We start from the raw sequence: 18,958 nt of genomic DNA, 5'->3' as shown, positions 1-18,958 counted from the left end.
CTACCAAGAAAAATGGCTACAACTTTTCCTCAGTTGGAGGAAACTACATTCATAGATTTGAGAAGCACAAAAAGCTCCAAGCAGATGAATAAAAGGTATTTTCTTTTTTGACTTTTTATTTCACTGACATTCAAATAATAATATGAAGTTTATAATAAAGGTAGGAGTAAAATGTAAGACAGCATTAGCACAAAGGTGGGAAATAAGAAGTCATTAAAATTTTTAGATTGTTACCTGAACATAATACCTATCCTGACTGACACAATAAGCAAAAACCTCATCAAAGCACTATAATCTATCTGAAGCAAAACACATTCCCAAAAGACATAGTCTGCATTTGATAAAAGATCAAAAAATAAGACTTCTAAATTGGGTCACTAGCCATAAATGCTGAGAAATGGCCTTAACATTAGACACCACATTCCTAAAGATGACACAGGAATCAAGTTAGCATTATTGGATGATATTAACCACTAATTTCATCTCTTTGCCCTGGTTCCAACTAATTTACTCTAATCATAATTTGGTTTATCAATTAATGTTTTATTCTTTGTTACTTTTTATCTGATTATCATGTCTATGCTTTAAAAAAGACTTGACACGTAAAAGGCAATAATCAAACTTAACGTGGATCCATTACTATATACTTTCAAAATATTATCCTATTCTCAACAAAATTAAAAAGATCACTATATTTAATTTTGTCCTCAAACTGTATCTATGCCGCTTTGTAGCTTAAAATTTTTAACCCAAGTCTAAAATTAATTACATCAGACTTTAACTTCACTAAGATGTAGAAAGTCAACATTTTTAGTAATTCACTTAAATTCTAAGCAACTTTTCAATACTTAAAATAGGACATGAAAAAAATTAACTACAGTTATAACATAGTTAAAAAGAAAAGTTTAAATGAAATATTTTGATTTATCCATTTTCTCTTTTCCTTATTTTGTGATTTCATGAATAAGGACTCCATCTATTTTGGGTTCCTTTAAAAATTATTTTTTAATTAATAAGCTAAAGCAGGAGGTGTTATCTGGCTGCCATTCTTATGACAACAGGCAAAAAAGTGTTGATCTTAATAATGAACATTTACAGCTGATTAGTTTAAAGGGATAGTTTTAATGAAGCCAAGGTCATAGAATGCTTTTTTCTCATACACTGCTAACCACCTTATACTTCACAGTTATAATCTCTGAACTGTAAGTATGACTTTTGCATCATGATAGCCCAATATTAAGCTGCAAAGATATCCAGCACAAAAAGTCATTGTTTTCTTCCAAAGACAAATATCATCAAGACCTATAAAATTGAAGATTACATATTACCCCCAAGAAAGTAGAAACATAGGGCTAGCAATTGGTATGGTATCACAGTAATGCAAAATGAGATTTATATAATCAAGATATATTCCATATGTGTACTGAACACAAGGTACATGACAAATTTAGATTCCAATACAATTTAATATGCTGTACCAAACTGATTCCTATTTGTGTGTATGTTATAATCACAATATATACACATCTTAAAGCACCAAAAAAATGATGAAAATATACCACTAGCACAACTATAGGAAAGCTACTCATTCAAAAATAATAATTATACAAGAACAGTCCCTCACAGCTTCAGAATAAAACTTATGTAAGTGCAGAAATAAAATGTAAGAATTTTATTTGAGACCGGCAGCTTAAGTTTAAGACATCAAACTATTCCAATCTGAAGATTATAACTGAATATGTCAAACAAAACATTTTCCTGAATATCATTATTCAAAACAATGTTTTAAAATTTACCTATGCTATAATCAGGGAAATACAAGACAAATGGCTCAAAGCACCCAGTATCTGGACGAAACTTTTCCCAAATAATTTCACTGAGAAAGATAACAGTCACATTTCTGTCCGTCTGTAAAAGAAAGAGAAATAAAATAACTTTGAATTTAAAAATGTTAATCAGGGAATTCCATTTGGATTTTTCTTCAAATAAATATAGCAAAGCTCTAACATACAACAAATTATCTGCATATTAATAAACCATGTTTGGAAAAACCTAATCAAGGAGCTCAACCATTTACATATTTTCAGACAAAATTACTTGGAATTTCCATAAAATTTGTAGGTTAATCAACATTTCAGTTACACATGAATGCTAGGACAGTCACACAGGACTCATTTCATAGAAATTAAGAAGCACTGTCACTTGAAAAACTAAGACAAACCTTTCATGACAATTTTTTAAAAACCACAAGTTTTTAATCCATAAACAAATAAGGCAAAACCCAGCACTTCTCATTAAAATAGCCAGAGTAACTCTGGCTATTTTAGAAATATGGAATTGAAATATGGAAAGAAATATGGAATTGAAGAAGAGCAGATATGCCATTCTATTTAATTCATAAAACTAGGAAAACTTAAGGTTTTCTCAAAGGCTATACAAGTAATGATGAATCTTAGTATCTAAAATAACCGATGCTAATTATATATTTAGAAATTACAATTAGTATACAAAAGTAACATGAAAAGAAGAAGCTCAATGTGTCTGTTATCCTTCTACAGAGTGGCCACAAATGTCTGTTATATGCTAGCTAGAATTTATCTGTACACACTTCTTCATTTTCCACATAATTTAAATTTTCCCCATATCTTTTAGATATCTTCTAGGCTGACAAAGCAAATGTTAGCTGTTTTTGTCTGCAAGTATTCTTAGGGTCTAATCTCATAGATAAATCACACCATACTGTTGTGGTGTTTTACTAGTTATTGATTCCTTACTTTTGTGTTTCTTTCTTTTTAAAAATTTTATATTTTATTTAGAGACAGACTCTCACTGGGTTGCTTAATGCCTTGCTAAATTGCTGAGGCTGGCTTTATACTCTCAATCCTCCTGCCTCAGCCTCCCAAGCTGCTGGGATTACAGGAAAGTGCCACTGTGCCAGCTACTCGTATGCGTCTTATATACCAATTTTCACTACTTAGAAAAGCATTCTTTTGGTTAACAAAGACAGCTGAGTTCAATAAATGAATAATTCCATAGAAAATATATCTTCTTTATAAGAGAGAGGAAGAGTACACTTTTTGTTTTATAAACTCATCAATTTTTAAGAATCTCTGAAATTATTTCTCTAGTTAGGAAAGTATGTTCTAACCACAATCCTGATTACAAAGCACATGCAAAAGTATTCTATAAAATCAGTTAGAAATACAAGAGAAACTGGATGCAGTGGTGCATGCCTATAATTCCAGGTATTTGGGAGGCTGAGGCAGGAGGACTGAAAGTTTTAGGTCAGCCTGGGCAACTTAGATTCTGTATCAAAATAAATAACTTCAAAAAGGGCTGGGGATGTACATCAGTGGTAGGGTATCCCTGGGCTCAATCCCCAGTACAGGGTTAAAAAAAAAAAAAAAAAAAAAGGAAAATTTTTCAAGTCTGAAAAGATCTTAAATTTTAAATTAGTGATGTTCTCAACTGTTCATCTCAAAGTACTTTCAGTATATAATGATTTTTATGAGTTCTTTTTAGTTGTACATAAAATAGGAATCATTTTGACGTAATTATAAAAGCATGGAATATAATTTGTTCTAGTTCAGTACCCAGTATTTACCTTTTCCCTCCCCTTCTCCTCCCCTCTGTTCCCTTCCTCTACTCTGCTGGTAATCTTTCTTCTATTTACTTATTATTTTTTTTAATTAGTGTTATGTGAATGTACATGATGTTGAGATTTACTATGGTATACTCTTAAATTTAGTTTTCCTCAGATAAATAATAAAAATGCTTTCATTAGAGTTCTCTTAAATGAAATACACTTTTAAAAATCAAGCATGTTTTGGAAATGTCAAAAGCTTAATTCTCTGTTCTGGTAGAGTTAAGATTACTGTAAATTTTTAATTTTATTTGAACAGTTTCAATAATTAAAACTAAAACAGTGGAAGGCCTAACTAATGTGAAGGGACATATGATCACCATCACCAGGGATGTGGAGGAAAAGGTGTCAATCTACACTGAAAGGGCAAGAGGACAAACATGCCCTCTGGGTATCTGATGGGGAATCTTAGAATAAAGCAGTGGGAAAGAGTGGAGGAGGTTATGCAAAAAAAAGAAAATCCTGGCAACAATAATAACCCTCCCATATAAACACCAAACAAAAGGAAAGGAAGGCGGGGACAACTGGGAAAGGATAGACTTTTGTGGCATTAACTTCCTGATAGAACCCCAGAAGCTATACTTCTCTCCTGCCAGCAGCTACACTTCTCTCCTGTCCTATACCATTAGCACAACTATAGGAAAGCTACTCTGACTAAATGAGAACTTTTGAGAGTCTACCTTAGGAACACAATGACTTCAGTGACACCAAGAAGGACTCTTAAATTTATAATAGTTTTTTGATATACTTTGAAAAAAGGAATATGCTCTAACATTTATCTCCAAGTATTCACTTAATTTTTATTATAATATTGCTTAGTACTTTAATATATAAAACTAGGTAGGTATAAACTACTTATGCTCAAAGCACTTAAAAAATTATAAAACCAAAATAAATGTATTATTAAATATGAACTACAAAATTTATATTAACTAAAAATAATGAAAGGTACAGTTTGGTTCAAACTAGCTCTTTGCTTCCTTTATGAATATGATCCTAAACAGAAAAAAGCTATAACTCTTTTGAATTGAGCATTCCTATATTCACTGATATTAGTGAAGAATAAATTTTCTCACCAACTTTCTTTATTCAAAGACTCCAAACCCTTCCTTCTCCATAGTACTATCATTCATCTGACAATCATCCATATTAAATCCACCCGTCTCTTCTCATTGGGCCATGACAAAATAGTAATACACAACAGTAAACAGAAATACAAAGCTGAGTTCTGACATGGAGTGGCCATAAGATAGCCATTCAGATGACCCAGAATAGCCATTTCCTTCTCTTATAGATTACTAAATAAAAAGAAAAACATAAAATTCTTGTAGAGTTCACAGTCTTCCCCCTTGTCATGTACTCTAGCAAACACCTAAAATTCTTTAACAGAATGATTAATTTATAATTAGAAATAAAAACCTAAATAACTGAAGAGTAAATGTTATCAATTCAATATCAATATTGATATTAATACTAAGAGACCAATTCTCACCTATGACACAGCAAAGTGAAAAAAAGTGACAACATAATCTATCAACTGAGGAAAACATCTGTTGATGTACTGTGAGGGAAAACACTCTCACACATTACTTACCAATTCTTGTAACCTAAGAAATCCTGGCAAAAGATTTGCTTCCATATCTCTTAGATATTCTGCTTTATCTAGAACCTCAAAAAAAAAAAAAAAAAAAATGCACTGTCAAAAACCAATTATGAATTAACTTTTAAAATGTTATCTACATTCTTAAAACAGACTTGTAACACATTTTAATGTCTAAATAGAAAATTAATTATAGCTACAATAAAATTATTTAATACCAAAAAAAGATAATGGTATAAGGTGCTCTGAGGGCATTTTCTTAGATATATAATACAACCATGTGCATTTTTCATTACACTTGATAAAAGATAAATACCTACCATGAACCAAAAATCACACAACTCTATGACCCATGAAAAACAGAAATAGCTCTGAATTTCATCATACAAAACTTCTCTTGCTTGAACTTTGTAATAGCATGGTACAAAAGTTCTTCTTTACCTAACTAGATAACTGATCATGTTAAAAAAAGATTAAATTTTGTCCAGTGTTATGATAATGCTACTGTGACTTTTCAGAAGCATTTATCTTTTAGAGATATACAATGAGGCATTTATAAGTATCATGATACGATACAGGGGACAACAGGATGCGTACAGATTATACAAGTTTGGCCAAAGGCTAATAATTATTCAAACTGGGTGATGGTTCATCACACTATTCTCTTGATTGTACCTAACTTCGATTTTGTTTCTTCTATACCCCCCTTTAAACTTTCCTTGCTGTATTATTTAAAACAAATCCCAGATACTGTATCATTCTATCCACAAATGTCAGCATGCAGCTTTAAAATAAGGACTCTTTATGAAAACATAACCACAGTATCAACATACATTGAAGAAATTTCCCTACTTGTCCCATAAATATTTTACTGTTAGCTTGTTTGATTCAAGATCCAAAAAGGTCCACACGCTATATTTTATTACATTTGGATTATTTGTCTTCAAAGTATCCTCTGTGTAGTTAACTGTCTACTTTTGCTTTATTCCTAGACTTGTGATTGTATTCTAGGCCTTCCCAGATAATCTAGGTACATCTGTCCATCTCAAGACCCTTCACTCAATTGCATGTGAAAAAAGATACTTTTTCAAAATAAGATAGCATTTACAGGGTCCTGAGATTAGGAGCTGATACCTCCAGGGACTATTATTTGGTCTACTATAGTGCCCCACTAAGTTAAACTCCCAATGTAACCAATGAGTTGGACTTTTGTGCTTTATATGTATTTGTTTAGTGTCACTATGAGTTTATAGTTTAAGATACTTAAATATTTCCACCCATTAATTCATTATATTTTTGTCCAATTTTTTGCCAGCAAGCTCCCTTTCAAATTGGCTTTTGTGTCTTTCTTTAAATGACCCTAATAGTCATTGATAGTTCCTAGATTTCTAGAATGGTAAAAAATCCTAGGAACACCTTGCACATTTTCTGTCCAGAACTAAAATCATTCTTTCTCCAAAGAAACCTATTTTTATTTCCTAAACATTTACATTTCATTAATAAACCTTATTGCAAATTATAATCATAAAATTAGGAATAAGATTAAGATGCAGGAAATACAAGTTTCCCCAAATAATCCAAGTTGTTTATATCTATTTTATTTAATAGACAGATTGAAACAATGTGTGAAAATGATCATACTTAAAATGTTTTATTTCTGAGCTGGTATTATAGCTCAGTGGTATAGTGCTTGCCTAGCACATGTTACGAACTGGGTTCAATCTTCAGCACGTTGAAAATAATAATAATAAATACATAAAATAAAGTTAAAAAATGTTTTATTCCTAATTTGTTTGGATAAGATAAAGCTAAAATCATTTATTGCTATAAAGATACAGTTTCTCCACCATACATTCCCATAATGAAAAATTTCCATTAATCTCCATTTAAATAAATGAAGAACACAAATTAATTCAAATAAATTGGTCAATCTTTATGCTTATTTTAATGAAAAACACAAAGCTTAACCAGTAAATAGTTCTTCTGATTTGATAATAATTAACCACTGTACTTAATAATTTTGATATTCTAATTAATAGTCCTTTTTCAAAAGCCATTATCAAATAACTAATATTCAGAAGTAAAAATATAACTTAGATCCAAATATTTTCCTTCATAATTTACACAGAATCATTCTACTAGATTCTTGATTTGTAAGCTAGTTTACTGACTAGAAAAAAAATTCTTAGCAACTTTTCTATATTACTTCCTCAGTACTGAAGCTTACATTCATATATTGGACAGCTTAGCAATCTATAAGGTTACTCTAAAAAATATTCTACATTAAACACCTGTACATCTTTCTATCCCTAGGCAGCTAACAACTAACTTACTGAAAAGTACTTTGATCTACTAGGTCTAAAAAATGGTCTAAAAAAGAAAAACATTTTTTAGAACCAGTAGATCAAAAGTACTTTGATCTACTGGGTCTAAAAAATAAGTCAGGCCATGACTTATTCCTCGTGGTTATTTCTAAATCATTGACTCTCCCTCCTTAATAAAGTCACTCGTTTTTGAAATTCTATTTTTTGGGGTCAGCCACGTATTCTGGTATCATTCCTCTTTGTTCCTTAAGGATTACAGTTTTTGATTACCATTTCTCTAAGACAACTTCTATGTTTTGAATAGCTGACACTCTATGGATACACTGGATTCTTAGTTCCTTACCTTATGAAACTAATGTCATAATACTAAAATATTTTTTGCCTTTTTCACCATGTTAACATTTGCACTAATGGTGCAAAAAACAATGGTGGTTTAAACTATTGTCATCTTAGCATAAATCAACAGAAAGGCTGCAAGCAGCACTAGTAATCATTATATTCTTCACTATGCTCTTTTGAGAACATATAAGAGATGAGCTTTTTCCTAATCCTTCTGCTACATAAAGCCAAGAAACCCTGAATATTATAAATAAAACAAAGCTCTGAAAAGTGGAAAGCAGAAGGCAGAATGGCTAGGGACCTTGGGCGCAGAAGAATGACTTCAATGTTTGCATCACCTGGTCATTTTGCTTCACATATCCCAGACGTGGAGTTAAAGAAGCCAGCAATACACAAAGATCATTAGGTGTAGACCAAAAAGCCCCAACAGAAAACTACTCTCTCTAGATGAAAAACCATGAAAGGGACAACCCAACAAGACTTCCAAGACACCACACTCCCAAGTTGTCTCTGCATTGCTGATTTCCTCTCACTGTCCTTGTTTGTTTTTCCTCATCCCCTAGTCTCAGTCATTGGTCTCATCTCTTTCCAAATTCAGCCTCTCTTGCTAATCTAATCCAGTCTCAAAGATTTATATACAATTTACATGTTCACTGCTTCTAAATAATTTCCGCACATTGGACCTCTCTTGAACTCCAGATTCACATGTGCAACTAGAATATCTTCCACTTGGACTTAATAGTCCACATCAAATTCCTGATCACTCCTTCCTTCCTAGCAATGCACACCTATTGTAGTATTAATTCAGATAATGACTAAGCCAGCTTTTTAGGTGCTCAAGTACTTTTTTTAATACCAGGATTAAACCCAGTGGTGCTTAACCATTGAGCCACATTCCTAGCCCTTTTGTATTTTGAGAGAGGATCTTGCTAAATTGCTTAGGACCTTGCTAAATTGCTGATGCTGACTTTGAGATTGTGAGCCTCCTGCCTTAGCCTCCTGAGTCACTGAGATTACAGGTGTGCACCACTGTGCCTGACAACTCAAATACTTTTGAGTCATCTTTGACTTCTTTCTTTTTTTCTCCCCCTCTCCCTTCACTGATACATCAGGAAATTCTGTCAACCCACCTTTCATATCCATCCAGACCATTTTTAACCACCTGCACTGCTACTAACAGGTTCTAGTCAACACAACGTTTTGCCTAGAATATTACAAAAGTCTCGAAGCAAGTTCTATTAATTTCCTAGGGCTGTCTGCGGGGTAAATAAATAAATAAATTTCTTCACTCTCATAAAACTTCCAAATGTGTGGGTTTTTCACACACCAAACAATTTTCAGTTCTCTGTGGACATCAACTGGGTATCCTACAATTGGATTCAATTCTGACACTATCTACCTGGAGTTAGAATCAGATTCCACAAGTTAAGGGAGGGTTCCCCCCACCCTTGAGTTTGATAATTTGCTTGAACACCTCACAAAATGCAGGGAAACATTTTTTTTTAGATATCTACCTGTTTATTAAAAGGGATACCACTCAAGGATAGCCTATTTGAAGGTTCCATAGCACAAAGTATGGGAGAGGGGAACAGCACTTCCATGCCTTTTTCAGGTACACCAACCTTCCAGTACCTCTAAGTATTCAGCAACCTGAAAGCTTTCTGAACTCCTTACTTTTGGGGATTTTTACAGAGGCTTCATTATGTATGTAAAGTGATTAAACAGTAGGCCAGGGGCTGGGTCTACAGCTCAGTGGCAGAGTGCTTGCCTAGCATGAGAGACACTGGGTTCGATCCTTAGCACCACATAAAAATAAACAAATAATTTAATAAAGACATGCTGTCTACCCACAACTACAAAAATTAAAAAAACAAAAACAAAAACGATAGGTCACCAGTGAATTAGTCAATCTCTAGTCCTTCCTCCCTCCCAATAGGTCAGGTTGTGGGCCTGAAAGTTCTAACCTACATGATTAATTTCCCTAATAACCAGTCTTCATCATGAGGTTATTGAGGAGCCCACAGCCACCAGACAACTCATTAGTTAAAAAAACAAAAATTAAAACAAAACAAAAAAATATATCACTTTGAGATGCCAAGGATTTTAGGAGTATGTCAGGAAATGGAAAGAATACCAAATATATATTTCTTATTACATCATAATCAAAGGCTACCATAATAAAACACCACAAATAGGTGGCTGAAGCCTACACTTACTGTCTAAAATAGAAGTATTGAAAGCACCTTATTCCCTCTGAAGGTGCTGCAGAAAGATCTATTTCAGACTTCTCTTCTAATTGCTGGTAGTTCTTTGACTTGTGGCAGCACAACTCCTATCTTTACATGGCATACTGCCTATGTATGTCCATCTCCAAATTTCCTCCTTTTGCAAATCATATTAGATGAGGGGCCTATCCTTCTCCAGTGCGACTTCATTTAACAGAGTAGAATGGCAATTACCTTATTTTCAAATAAGATCACGTTCTAAAGTAACAGGCACTCAAAGTTCAACATATGAATTTTGGGAGAAAACAATTCAATCCACAACACTAGCATGCTTGCCTTTACCTTTGCACCCTTCAGTTGATTCTCAATACCACCTCTCCCCACCCTATTTACAGTATTCCAACCACAAAGGCATTCTTGGCATGCCCCAATTTCCTTTGCACTTTCATTTAATCTCTTTCCCTAGAATACTCTTTTTACAAATGTTTGTTCATGGCTTGCTTCAAACTTCTTTTACATTTTACTCAGGTATCATAATCTCAGTAAGATGTCCCCTATTTAGGAAGACAACTATCATACTGTCCCCTATCTCCCTTGGTTCTCTTCTTCAATGTCATGAATGCATTGTACCTGACATACTGTATGTTAACTTGTTTATTATCTTTCTCAATTAGAAGAGGGAAAAATAAGGTCTGTTCTATCTCTAATAACTAGAATAGTGTCCCTAGTAATACAGTCCTCAATATTTTGCTGAATATATAAATGAACAAAACTAAAATGTAGAAGAAAATATATAAAAATATTCTATATATTTTAGGAGATGCAAGGATGCATAAAATTTGGTCCCTTCTGTGAATTTATAATTTAGTTGTTATGATATTAAAATTTAATTCCAAATCCAGTGATAATTATTCCTCTTAAAAAGATTAGAGGGGTGGGCTGGGGTTATAGCTTAGTGGTAGAGTGCTGGATAGCACATGTGAAGCACTGGGTTCAATCCTCAGCACCACACAAAAATAAAGAAGTAAATAAAAAATAAAGGTTAAAAAAAAAAGAGTATTTTGAAAAATTCACTAATGTAAAAACACATTACAATAGTCTACCTTATCTGTAGGTTTGCTTTCCATGGTTTCAGTTACTCATGATCAACCACAGTCCAAAATTATTAAATGGAAAATTCCAGAAATAATTCATAAGTTTTAAATGGCATGCCATTCTAACTAGCTGATGAAATTTCTCACTGCCCCACTATCCTAGCAGGGATGTGAATCATCCCTTTAGCAAGTGGATCCACATTACCTCCACCTGCTAGTCATTTAATAGCTATCTCAGTTATTAGACTGATTAATGTCAAAATGCTTGTGTTCAAAACCATTCTTATTTTACTTAGCAATTATTCAAAAGAGCAAAAGTATTGATGCTGGCACTTTGTATGAGACCAAGGAAAGCTTTATTGAAAGTAGGGTTTTGGGAATGTATACATACACCACAGATGGGGGACTACTGTACATATTTTCAATTGTCTGTTGGTCATTTTCACATTGACGTAATAACAATTCAAACTTAGATCACCTAAAAATCAAACAATTTGCTTTTCACCCCAAACCTAACCCATACACAAGTGACAAGTCTAACCTTTTCTGTCTTTTTCCATTTATTTCATTTTTCAACTTTTGCCCCAATTCTAGCATAGGCCCAAATTTCCTCTCATATCCATAGTCTTAATAGCCTCAAAACCATTCTTTTAGCATTCAACTTTTTCATCCTTCTCCAATTCATATTTAACACATGTTCAGAGTAATCTTCCTAAGCCATATTTGTTACTCTTAAAACCTTCACTCTTGTCCTTTCACTGCCTAAGAAATGAAATAAAGTGCTTTTGTATAGTTTTCAAGACCCTTCATTATTTTGATGCCACCTATCATTCTAGACTTCACTTTCTCTTTTCAAGCTTTGTAACATACTACAACTAGATTATGTGGCATTCCCTGGAATCCATTCCATGCCTTTGGCTACACAATTCCCTCCATCTGAAATTTTTCTTCTTTAGTTTCTTCCAAAATTACCCTAATTATTCTATTAGTGCTTGAAATGCTACCACCTCAAGAAGCATACCAGAGGGATTTAGTCAGTACTAGGCAGTGATTATCACTTATCACATTCTGCATGCAGTCAGTCATATGTGAATATTAATTTTAATTCTTCTGATAAACAAAGTTCCTTTTAGATAAAGAATAGTACCAACATTTTTGTATCTCCAAAGCACCTTGTATAGTAGCTATTGGGGAACTGATCTAATAAACAGTTTTCACATAAGAGATGACATAATCAAATTACTTACAATGTATACAGTTTGATCTTTGAGACTTTCAGCTTTGGTTACTTGTTTAAACAAGCGAACAAAGTCATTAAATGTTTCACAGGTTATTTCAGTAGAACATCCCTCCTCTGACGAAGTAAGATGACTCAACTTGTTTAAAATCTTTTCCAAAAGTAGCCTCAAGGTAAAGCATTCGACACAATTCACAAAGACATGCGGGAGCTGAAAAGGAAAACCAAAAAGTATAAATAGAAAATGTAAATGCAATATACATTTGTCTTTCTATTGGGGGGGGGGGGGGTAGCAGGGATTGAACTTAGGGACACTCAACCACTGAGCCACATCTCCAGCCCTATTTTGTTTTATTCAAAGACAAGGTCTCACTAAGTTGTTTAGTGCCTCACTGTTACTGAGGCTGGCTTTGAACCAGCAGTCCTCCTATCTCAGCCTCTCAAGCTGCTGGGATTGCAGGCGTGAGCCACCACACCTGGCTCCCTTTCTAAATCTATGCACTACCATTCTCCAAGTTTCCCTGTGCCCCAGGAACCTGACCACTATAGACTAAATCTCCCAGATTCCTTTATTTTCTAGCTGTTTAGAGAAACCAATGGGAAAAAGCATCAGGAGACTGAAGAAGAATAGCAGGAGCTACTCTTATTCCCGTGAACCTCCTCCCCACATCCAGTGACCCAGTCTGGCTACATTCTTCTATCAAATACCAAATTCCAATTGGGCAGCCCATCTTCTTTCTAAGGCTACAATTCTTGCTGGATTCTTATAACAGGTCCTATCTAGAGTCCCTTCAAGTCTAGGGGTAGTAAAGGCCCTGGTGCGTCACTATTCCTCTTGGCTCCCTTAAAAACTCTCAACTTTTAGAAAACAGTGTCTTCATTAAACTCACTTTGATTTTTTTCTTTTGAGCTTGCCATTTGTTTTCTACAAGGATTCAAAGCAAACTTGTAGTTTTTTCTAAACAATTATTTTTTTAACTTTATTTATTTATTTTTTTTTTATGGTGCTGAGGATCAAAACTAGTGCCTCACATGTGCTAGGCACCTTACCACTGAGCTACAACCCCAGCCCCTCCTCTGAACAATTCTTATAAAGAAACCCGAGTACATGTGAATGCTAAAATTCTTAGAGGGAATTTCATATTTATAATTTAAAGAAAATATATTTCATGATGAAAGAATTCAGGTTAAAAAAAGAATTTTAAGAGTTAGAAGCCAAAATTATCTTCCAATGAGAATTATAAGAACTTGATGTATGTTTAAACTATCAAAATGAGGTAATTCCACAAGTAATAAGGAAATATAATCTGTTCTTAAAATGAAATCACAAAAGCAATACTGATCATTCAGAGGAAGGTAATTTGTGGCATTTGGCACAAAGAATGAAAGCTATAACTATGTTTAGTGACATTCTTTAATCCTCATTACCAATAAGGAGGCTTTTTTCCTCTCTGTGTAAAAGGCTACTTAATATTTATCTTGGGCAGTTGTATCAACATTTGCTAACCCCTTTCAAGCTCATTCCCTTAAGTATAAGAGTTACAATGTCTCTAATTTAGGTTTCTTGCTTAACTGCATTTGTGCTTTCTAAGACCTTTCATAGCAACCTATTCTAAGTACATACTTCTGTACCTATTCCTGAAGCAGTGAGAATCAAAAGAGATTAAACTGATCAAGTAGGAGCAAAAATTACAGTGTTAAAAAATGGAATTCAGGGCTGGGGTTGTGGCTGTTGTAGAGCACTTGCTTAGAATGTGTGAGGCACTGGGTTTGATTCTCAGCACCACATATAAATAAATAAAATAAAGGTCCATTGACAATTAAAAAAAATGAAATACAGTTCTTAAATATGAAACTTTCTTATTTGACTTTCAAGCTTTTTATTCAACATGTATTTTCTGGACACTTCATACACAGGTTCTTAAATGCAAATGTCTCAGTCAGGACCTTGTACATTTGGATTCTAAAGTTGGCAAGTTGAGTATGGAGCCCAACAGTTGTGTTTTAAAAATGCACAGAAGATCTTTGGGATCAAAGGCTAAAGCCCACAAGCTGAAATGTGCCAAGCACTGTTTGGTGCTTGGAAATGAGCTCAAGAAACTCAGTCTAAAGCCAAGAAAAAACAACACAAAAATCACAGCTGAGGTGGGTAAATATTACCACAGAATTTACAGCATTGAGGCTGCATCCTCAGAGGTAGAGTAGGATTGAGGTTAGCAAACGAAAGCCTGAGGGCTGGCCACATGTTTTTGTATATATAGTTGCTATAAAACATAGCTATGCCCATTAGATAGGTACTGCCCATCCCCAGCTTAGGATATGAAACAGGGTGTGGCAATACTCATAAATAATAGCAGCTACCCTTTACCAGTTTTACTATACACTAACTACTGTGGCAAGAATTTTTCATGTATTAACATTTAGTTCTCATAATAATCCCAAAGGTTGTCACAATTTTTCCTAGTTTGCAGATGGGGAAGGCACTAAGTGGTGAGTTCACATGAGCAACACAAGTCTGCCAGATTCTAAACCCCAAGGTCTTAACCATTATAGTATGAAAGAAGCAGATTTTAATATTTGTTAAAGAACTTACTGATATGTCTGTATTTCCCCAATATCAGCCAAAGAAAGAGAGAAGAAAATCTGTCTCAACTTAAAGATAACTTTCTAATGTCAAGATTCAACTTATCTAGTAATTAAGGAATTTTGAAGTTTACACTAATCGAAGGTATTCAAACAACACTTGGACAGAAATGTTTTATGCAGAAGACATTCCTTCAGAGAAAGGTAAACTGGACTAAATAATCTCTCAGATCCCTTCCATTTTTAGGAGTCTATAAGTAAAAAATCAACATCGACTTTAGGGTTATTCTTACCTCTAATGTTTTCAACAAAGTTTGCGTTACATAGGTCTTTCCACTGGCAGTATGTCCATAAATAAAAATGGATGGAAAGCTGAAATGATGTCTCTAGGAAAGAAAAGACAAATATTAGCCTACACATACACAGAAAGTGAACATTTATCAATTTATGAAAAAGTTTTATGTGGTATAGTAAAATACTCAGTCCAAATTACTTTAATAGTGAACATACAGTAGATTCATCCTCTCATTTTAAACTTAAATTCAACTCTCAATATTTCTTATGTTATAAAATTATTTGTAAAATTATATTTGGCATATTTTCTTATATGCTATACATTATATGCTTATGCTTTTGTTATTGTATAAGTTTACAATATACACTCTGGTATTCTCAATTTTCTAAGAGGCTTAAGGGACTATTACAAGGATAATTTTGTCTGTGCTCCATTTTAATCTTAATCCTTTTAAGCAATCTAATGCCCTTGCAAGCTGCAACTTCACAGTACGTTTTAATGTTTGAAAAGAAGCATAGATAACCACTGGGTTGGAATACATTTCAAAAGTTATCATTCTTAGGAAAACATATAGAATACTTCTGAGGGATGCATACTCACTGACTCTAGCATGAGTGTATACATTTCATCTAGTCAAACATTCATAAAATCTGTATAGTATATATTTCAAAATACATTTTGGGACTAGGGGAGTAGGTTCAGTGGCAAGCACTTGCATAACATGTGTAAGGCCCTGGATTTGATCCCCAGCACTTAAAAAAAAAAAAGTAATTAAATTGCAAGATCCTCCTGCAGTACATTAAGTCAGCAGCCTACAAAAAATAAAAATGATCAAAGGCCACTTTATTGGTCTAATCAATACTACAAACATACTTCATTCATTCAATGAACATTTATGAGATAATTACCAAATGCTGAAAACCATAACACATTGAAAATTGCAAGCATCAGTAAAATGCAACATCTACTTTAAAAGTTTTTATAGTCTAGTGGGGAGATATATATTTTAAAAATAATTACAAGAAAATTGGATGATGCAACTTTCATAAGAAAGTTGTATCTTGATCATTTCTATCTAGTAGATGATATGACTACTAGTTGCAAACACTTATTACATTCTAATCACTAAGTTAAACATTACTTTTTACAAGACAAATTAAGAACTCAGATTTATACCAAAAAAAAAAAAAGCACTTTCTATACAGCATATACCTATGATAAAAGCAGATTAACTGCTAAACTCAGACTTAAAAGTTACAAAATACATTTCTAAATACATGAATCCTTAAGTTTGTTTGTAATAATCTCTTAAGTTAACTGGCTCAAAAATTAAATGCATATTACTGAGCACCTCTGCTATCCAAATAATATATATCACCTTTAAAAAGAAGCTCAAGACCATGCTTTAGGAGTTTTCCCCAAGCTACATTATCTCATTTTCTGGAATCCTACCACACTTGTCTACATCCACTATTAAATGCCTAGTAAAATCCCACCTTATAACATCTTTTTCTATTATTATCCAGAATTATAGCAAACTTTTACATGGTTACTTAACATTTCACCTTTCTAAACCTGCCTAATAACTGTAATAAGCCAGAATCTGGCATAGTGCTTGGCTCAGTAAATATTTAACTGAATCAATAAATGAATTCTGTTAAGAAACATAAACTGATTGTTGTTGTTGTAATTCTTTGTTACAGCAGTTCTTTGGATTTCTCAGGTGAACAGTACCTTGCAGAAAAGTAATGGTTAAACATGATCTGTTAACAGCAAAAATCAAAACCCTTTCTATAATCCATTACTAAATCAATACTACTAATCACTATTTGCCAAAATTATTTTTCAGGGGAAGCACTCTTGGTTGCAGTGATCTGGGTTTTATCTATCCAGAGAAGGAATCAGCAAAAAATGTTTCAGTAATAACATGGATAAGTACAAATGAAAGCATTATAACTAGAAAACTGACTAAGAATGTAGTTGTTGACCTCTCACTTCCCTAATTAACAGTGCCCCTTTAGATAGAGGGTGGGACTTTTCCACTAACACTTCACAGGCCTCTTCTGGCATCCAACATTTCTAGATGGATCAAAGTATATTTAAAAAACCAAACTAAAATATGGTTACTTTTATTGACACTCTTCACAGATAAGGTCCAAGTCTGATTAATTCTAAGCCTAATTAGTGAGTTTGAAGCAAAAGGCACACAGAAAACAATAAAAAACAGATTAAGATGTTAATTAATGCTACCTCCTGCCTATGGAAAGGACTCTTTAGCTGTGTTCATCCAGAAAACCACCTCTCCTCTAGCGTTATTAGACAAGGAGAGAAGCCTAGGGTAGACGCCTTCAGCTTTTACAATTCTGGAAAAGCTGCTGAATTTTTAAGCCTGACGCACTGCTTTGGCCCTTGATGGCTTTGAAAACCACCACTGTCTACACTTGACTTAAACCAACTACTTCACTTAAACCTGTGAAAATATATTTCAACAGTATTCTGCAAACTCATCTGTCATACAAGGTTCTGTTCTGCTGGGGTAAGATCACACGCAACTTCTAGTAGCTACTTCGAGCTAACATCATCTAAAAAGCATGGCATGTGTAAAAAAAGAACACTTACTGGCCAACCTCCTTTAACACAGACCGACCCTCCCTCTGCAGTATTCTCTGACAGGGATTAATGACAAGATACTTTGGGTGAAAGTGCAAGACAAACCTACAACACCTCCTATCGCAACACACGAGACGGTCTATAACCCCGGAAACACCATTCCCCACCCCACCCCCACTCCGCACCCTGCACCCCGCCACCCCGCACTCCGCCAAAAAACAAGAACGAGTGGCAAGACCAGGTAAATGATTTGCCTAAGGAGTTATACAACAGTTTCACCACAATACCTCTCCAAACAGGGACTGCAAGGTGGAGACTTGGGACTCGCGACAAAGGACCATATTCTCCAAGTGAGGCATTTTGGCGGGTACCACCGCAAAGGGCAGCTCAGGAATCACCGGCAACAGCTTCCCTTCCGCCTGGTGGTCCAGGCTCCCGCCGGAAACCGGACCGCCGCGCTGTGGGCGGGATCGGTGCGGTCAGGCGTCGGCGTGACGTCAACACGTACGTGAGGCGTTTCCACCGCTCTAGTCTTTCACGCTGAAGTCGCCTACCTCTCGTTTGTCTTTTGCCTCTCGGGGCTGTTTGGGAGATTGCTGTGTTGGGACGCAGCGTTTTCCACCCAAGAGCCGAGAAGTGTAGATAGGGATGGGTGGAGAAGGAGTGGAAGAAGCTAAGAGGTCCTAAGGGATCCCCATGACTCGCTAACCGATAGCTTCAGTATTCCCGCCTGGAGCCCCAAATTTGAAAGTCTTGAGCACCGGGAAACACGGATTCTCGCCTTACTGGGACCTGTGGAAGGCGGACTCCGATATCCAACATTCTCAAAAAATGAGGCATTTCTCTGACGAAAAGGTTAAAAATTCGTGGCGTCCAGTGCAAAAGAGCGAAACAGAATTTAATAAACTTGGAATGACTATTCTTCGTGCAAGTCTAAAAACAGACTCGGATGTGCCTCTCCTAAGGAGAGGAGTTTCAGGTGCTTGTGTAGAAATAATAATTCTATCT

General features: G+C 34.5%; 1 protein-coding gene across 2 annotated transcripts in view; it reads right to left on the bottom strand.

Annotated features, from left to right (window-relative positions):
• Orc5 (origin recognition complex subunit 5) overlaps nucleotides 1-18,424 on the bottom strand; it is a 65,040-nt gene extending 46,616 nt beyond the window's left edge. For both annotated transcript variants that reach the window (XM_027926448.2, XM_027926449.2), the window contains exons 1-5: nucleotides 18,238-18,424; nucleotides 15,339-15,431; nucleotides 12,473-12,673; nucleotides 5,238-5,312; nucleotides 1,797-1,908 (exon numbers count right to left, since the gene is read on the bottom strand). In XM_027926448.2, coding sequence (XP_027782249.1) covers nucleotides 1,797-1,908; nucleotides 5,238-5,312; nucleotides 12,473-12,673; nucleotides 15,339-15,431; nucleotides 18,238-18,309 — 553 coding nt within the window. In that variant the 5' untranslated portion in view covers nucleotides 18,310-18,424. The remainder of the gene's footprint in view (nucleotides 1-1,796; nucleotides 1,909-5,237; nucleotides 5,313-12,472; nucleotides 12,674-15,338; nucleotides 15,432-18,237) is intronic.
• Between the last annotated feature and the right edge of the window lie 534 nt (nucleotides 18,425-18,958).

This window comes from Marmota flaviventris, chromosome 1 (assembly GCF_047511675.1).
Source record: "Marmota flaviventris isolate mMarFla1 chromosome 1, mMarFla1.hap1, whole genome shotgun sequence".
NCBI lineage: Eukaryota > Metazoa > Chordata > Mammalia > Rodentia > Sciuridae > Marmota > Marmota flaviventris.
The sequence above is the reverse complement of the archived record's forward strand: the minus strand, read 5'-3'. Positions and strand labels throughout refer to the sequence as shown.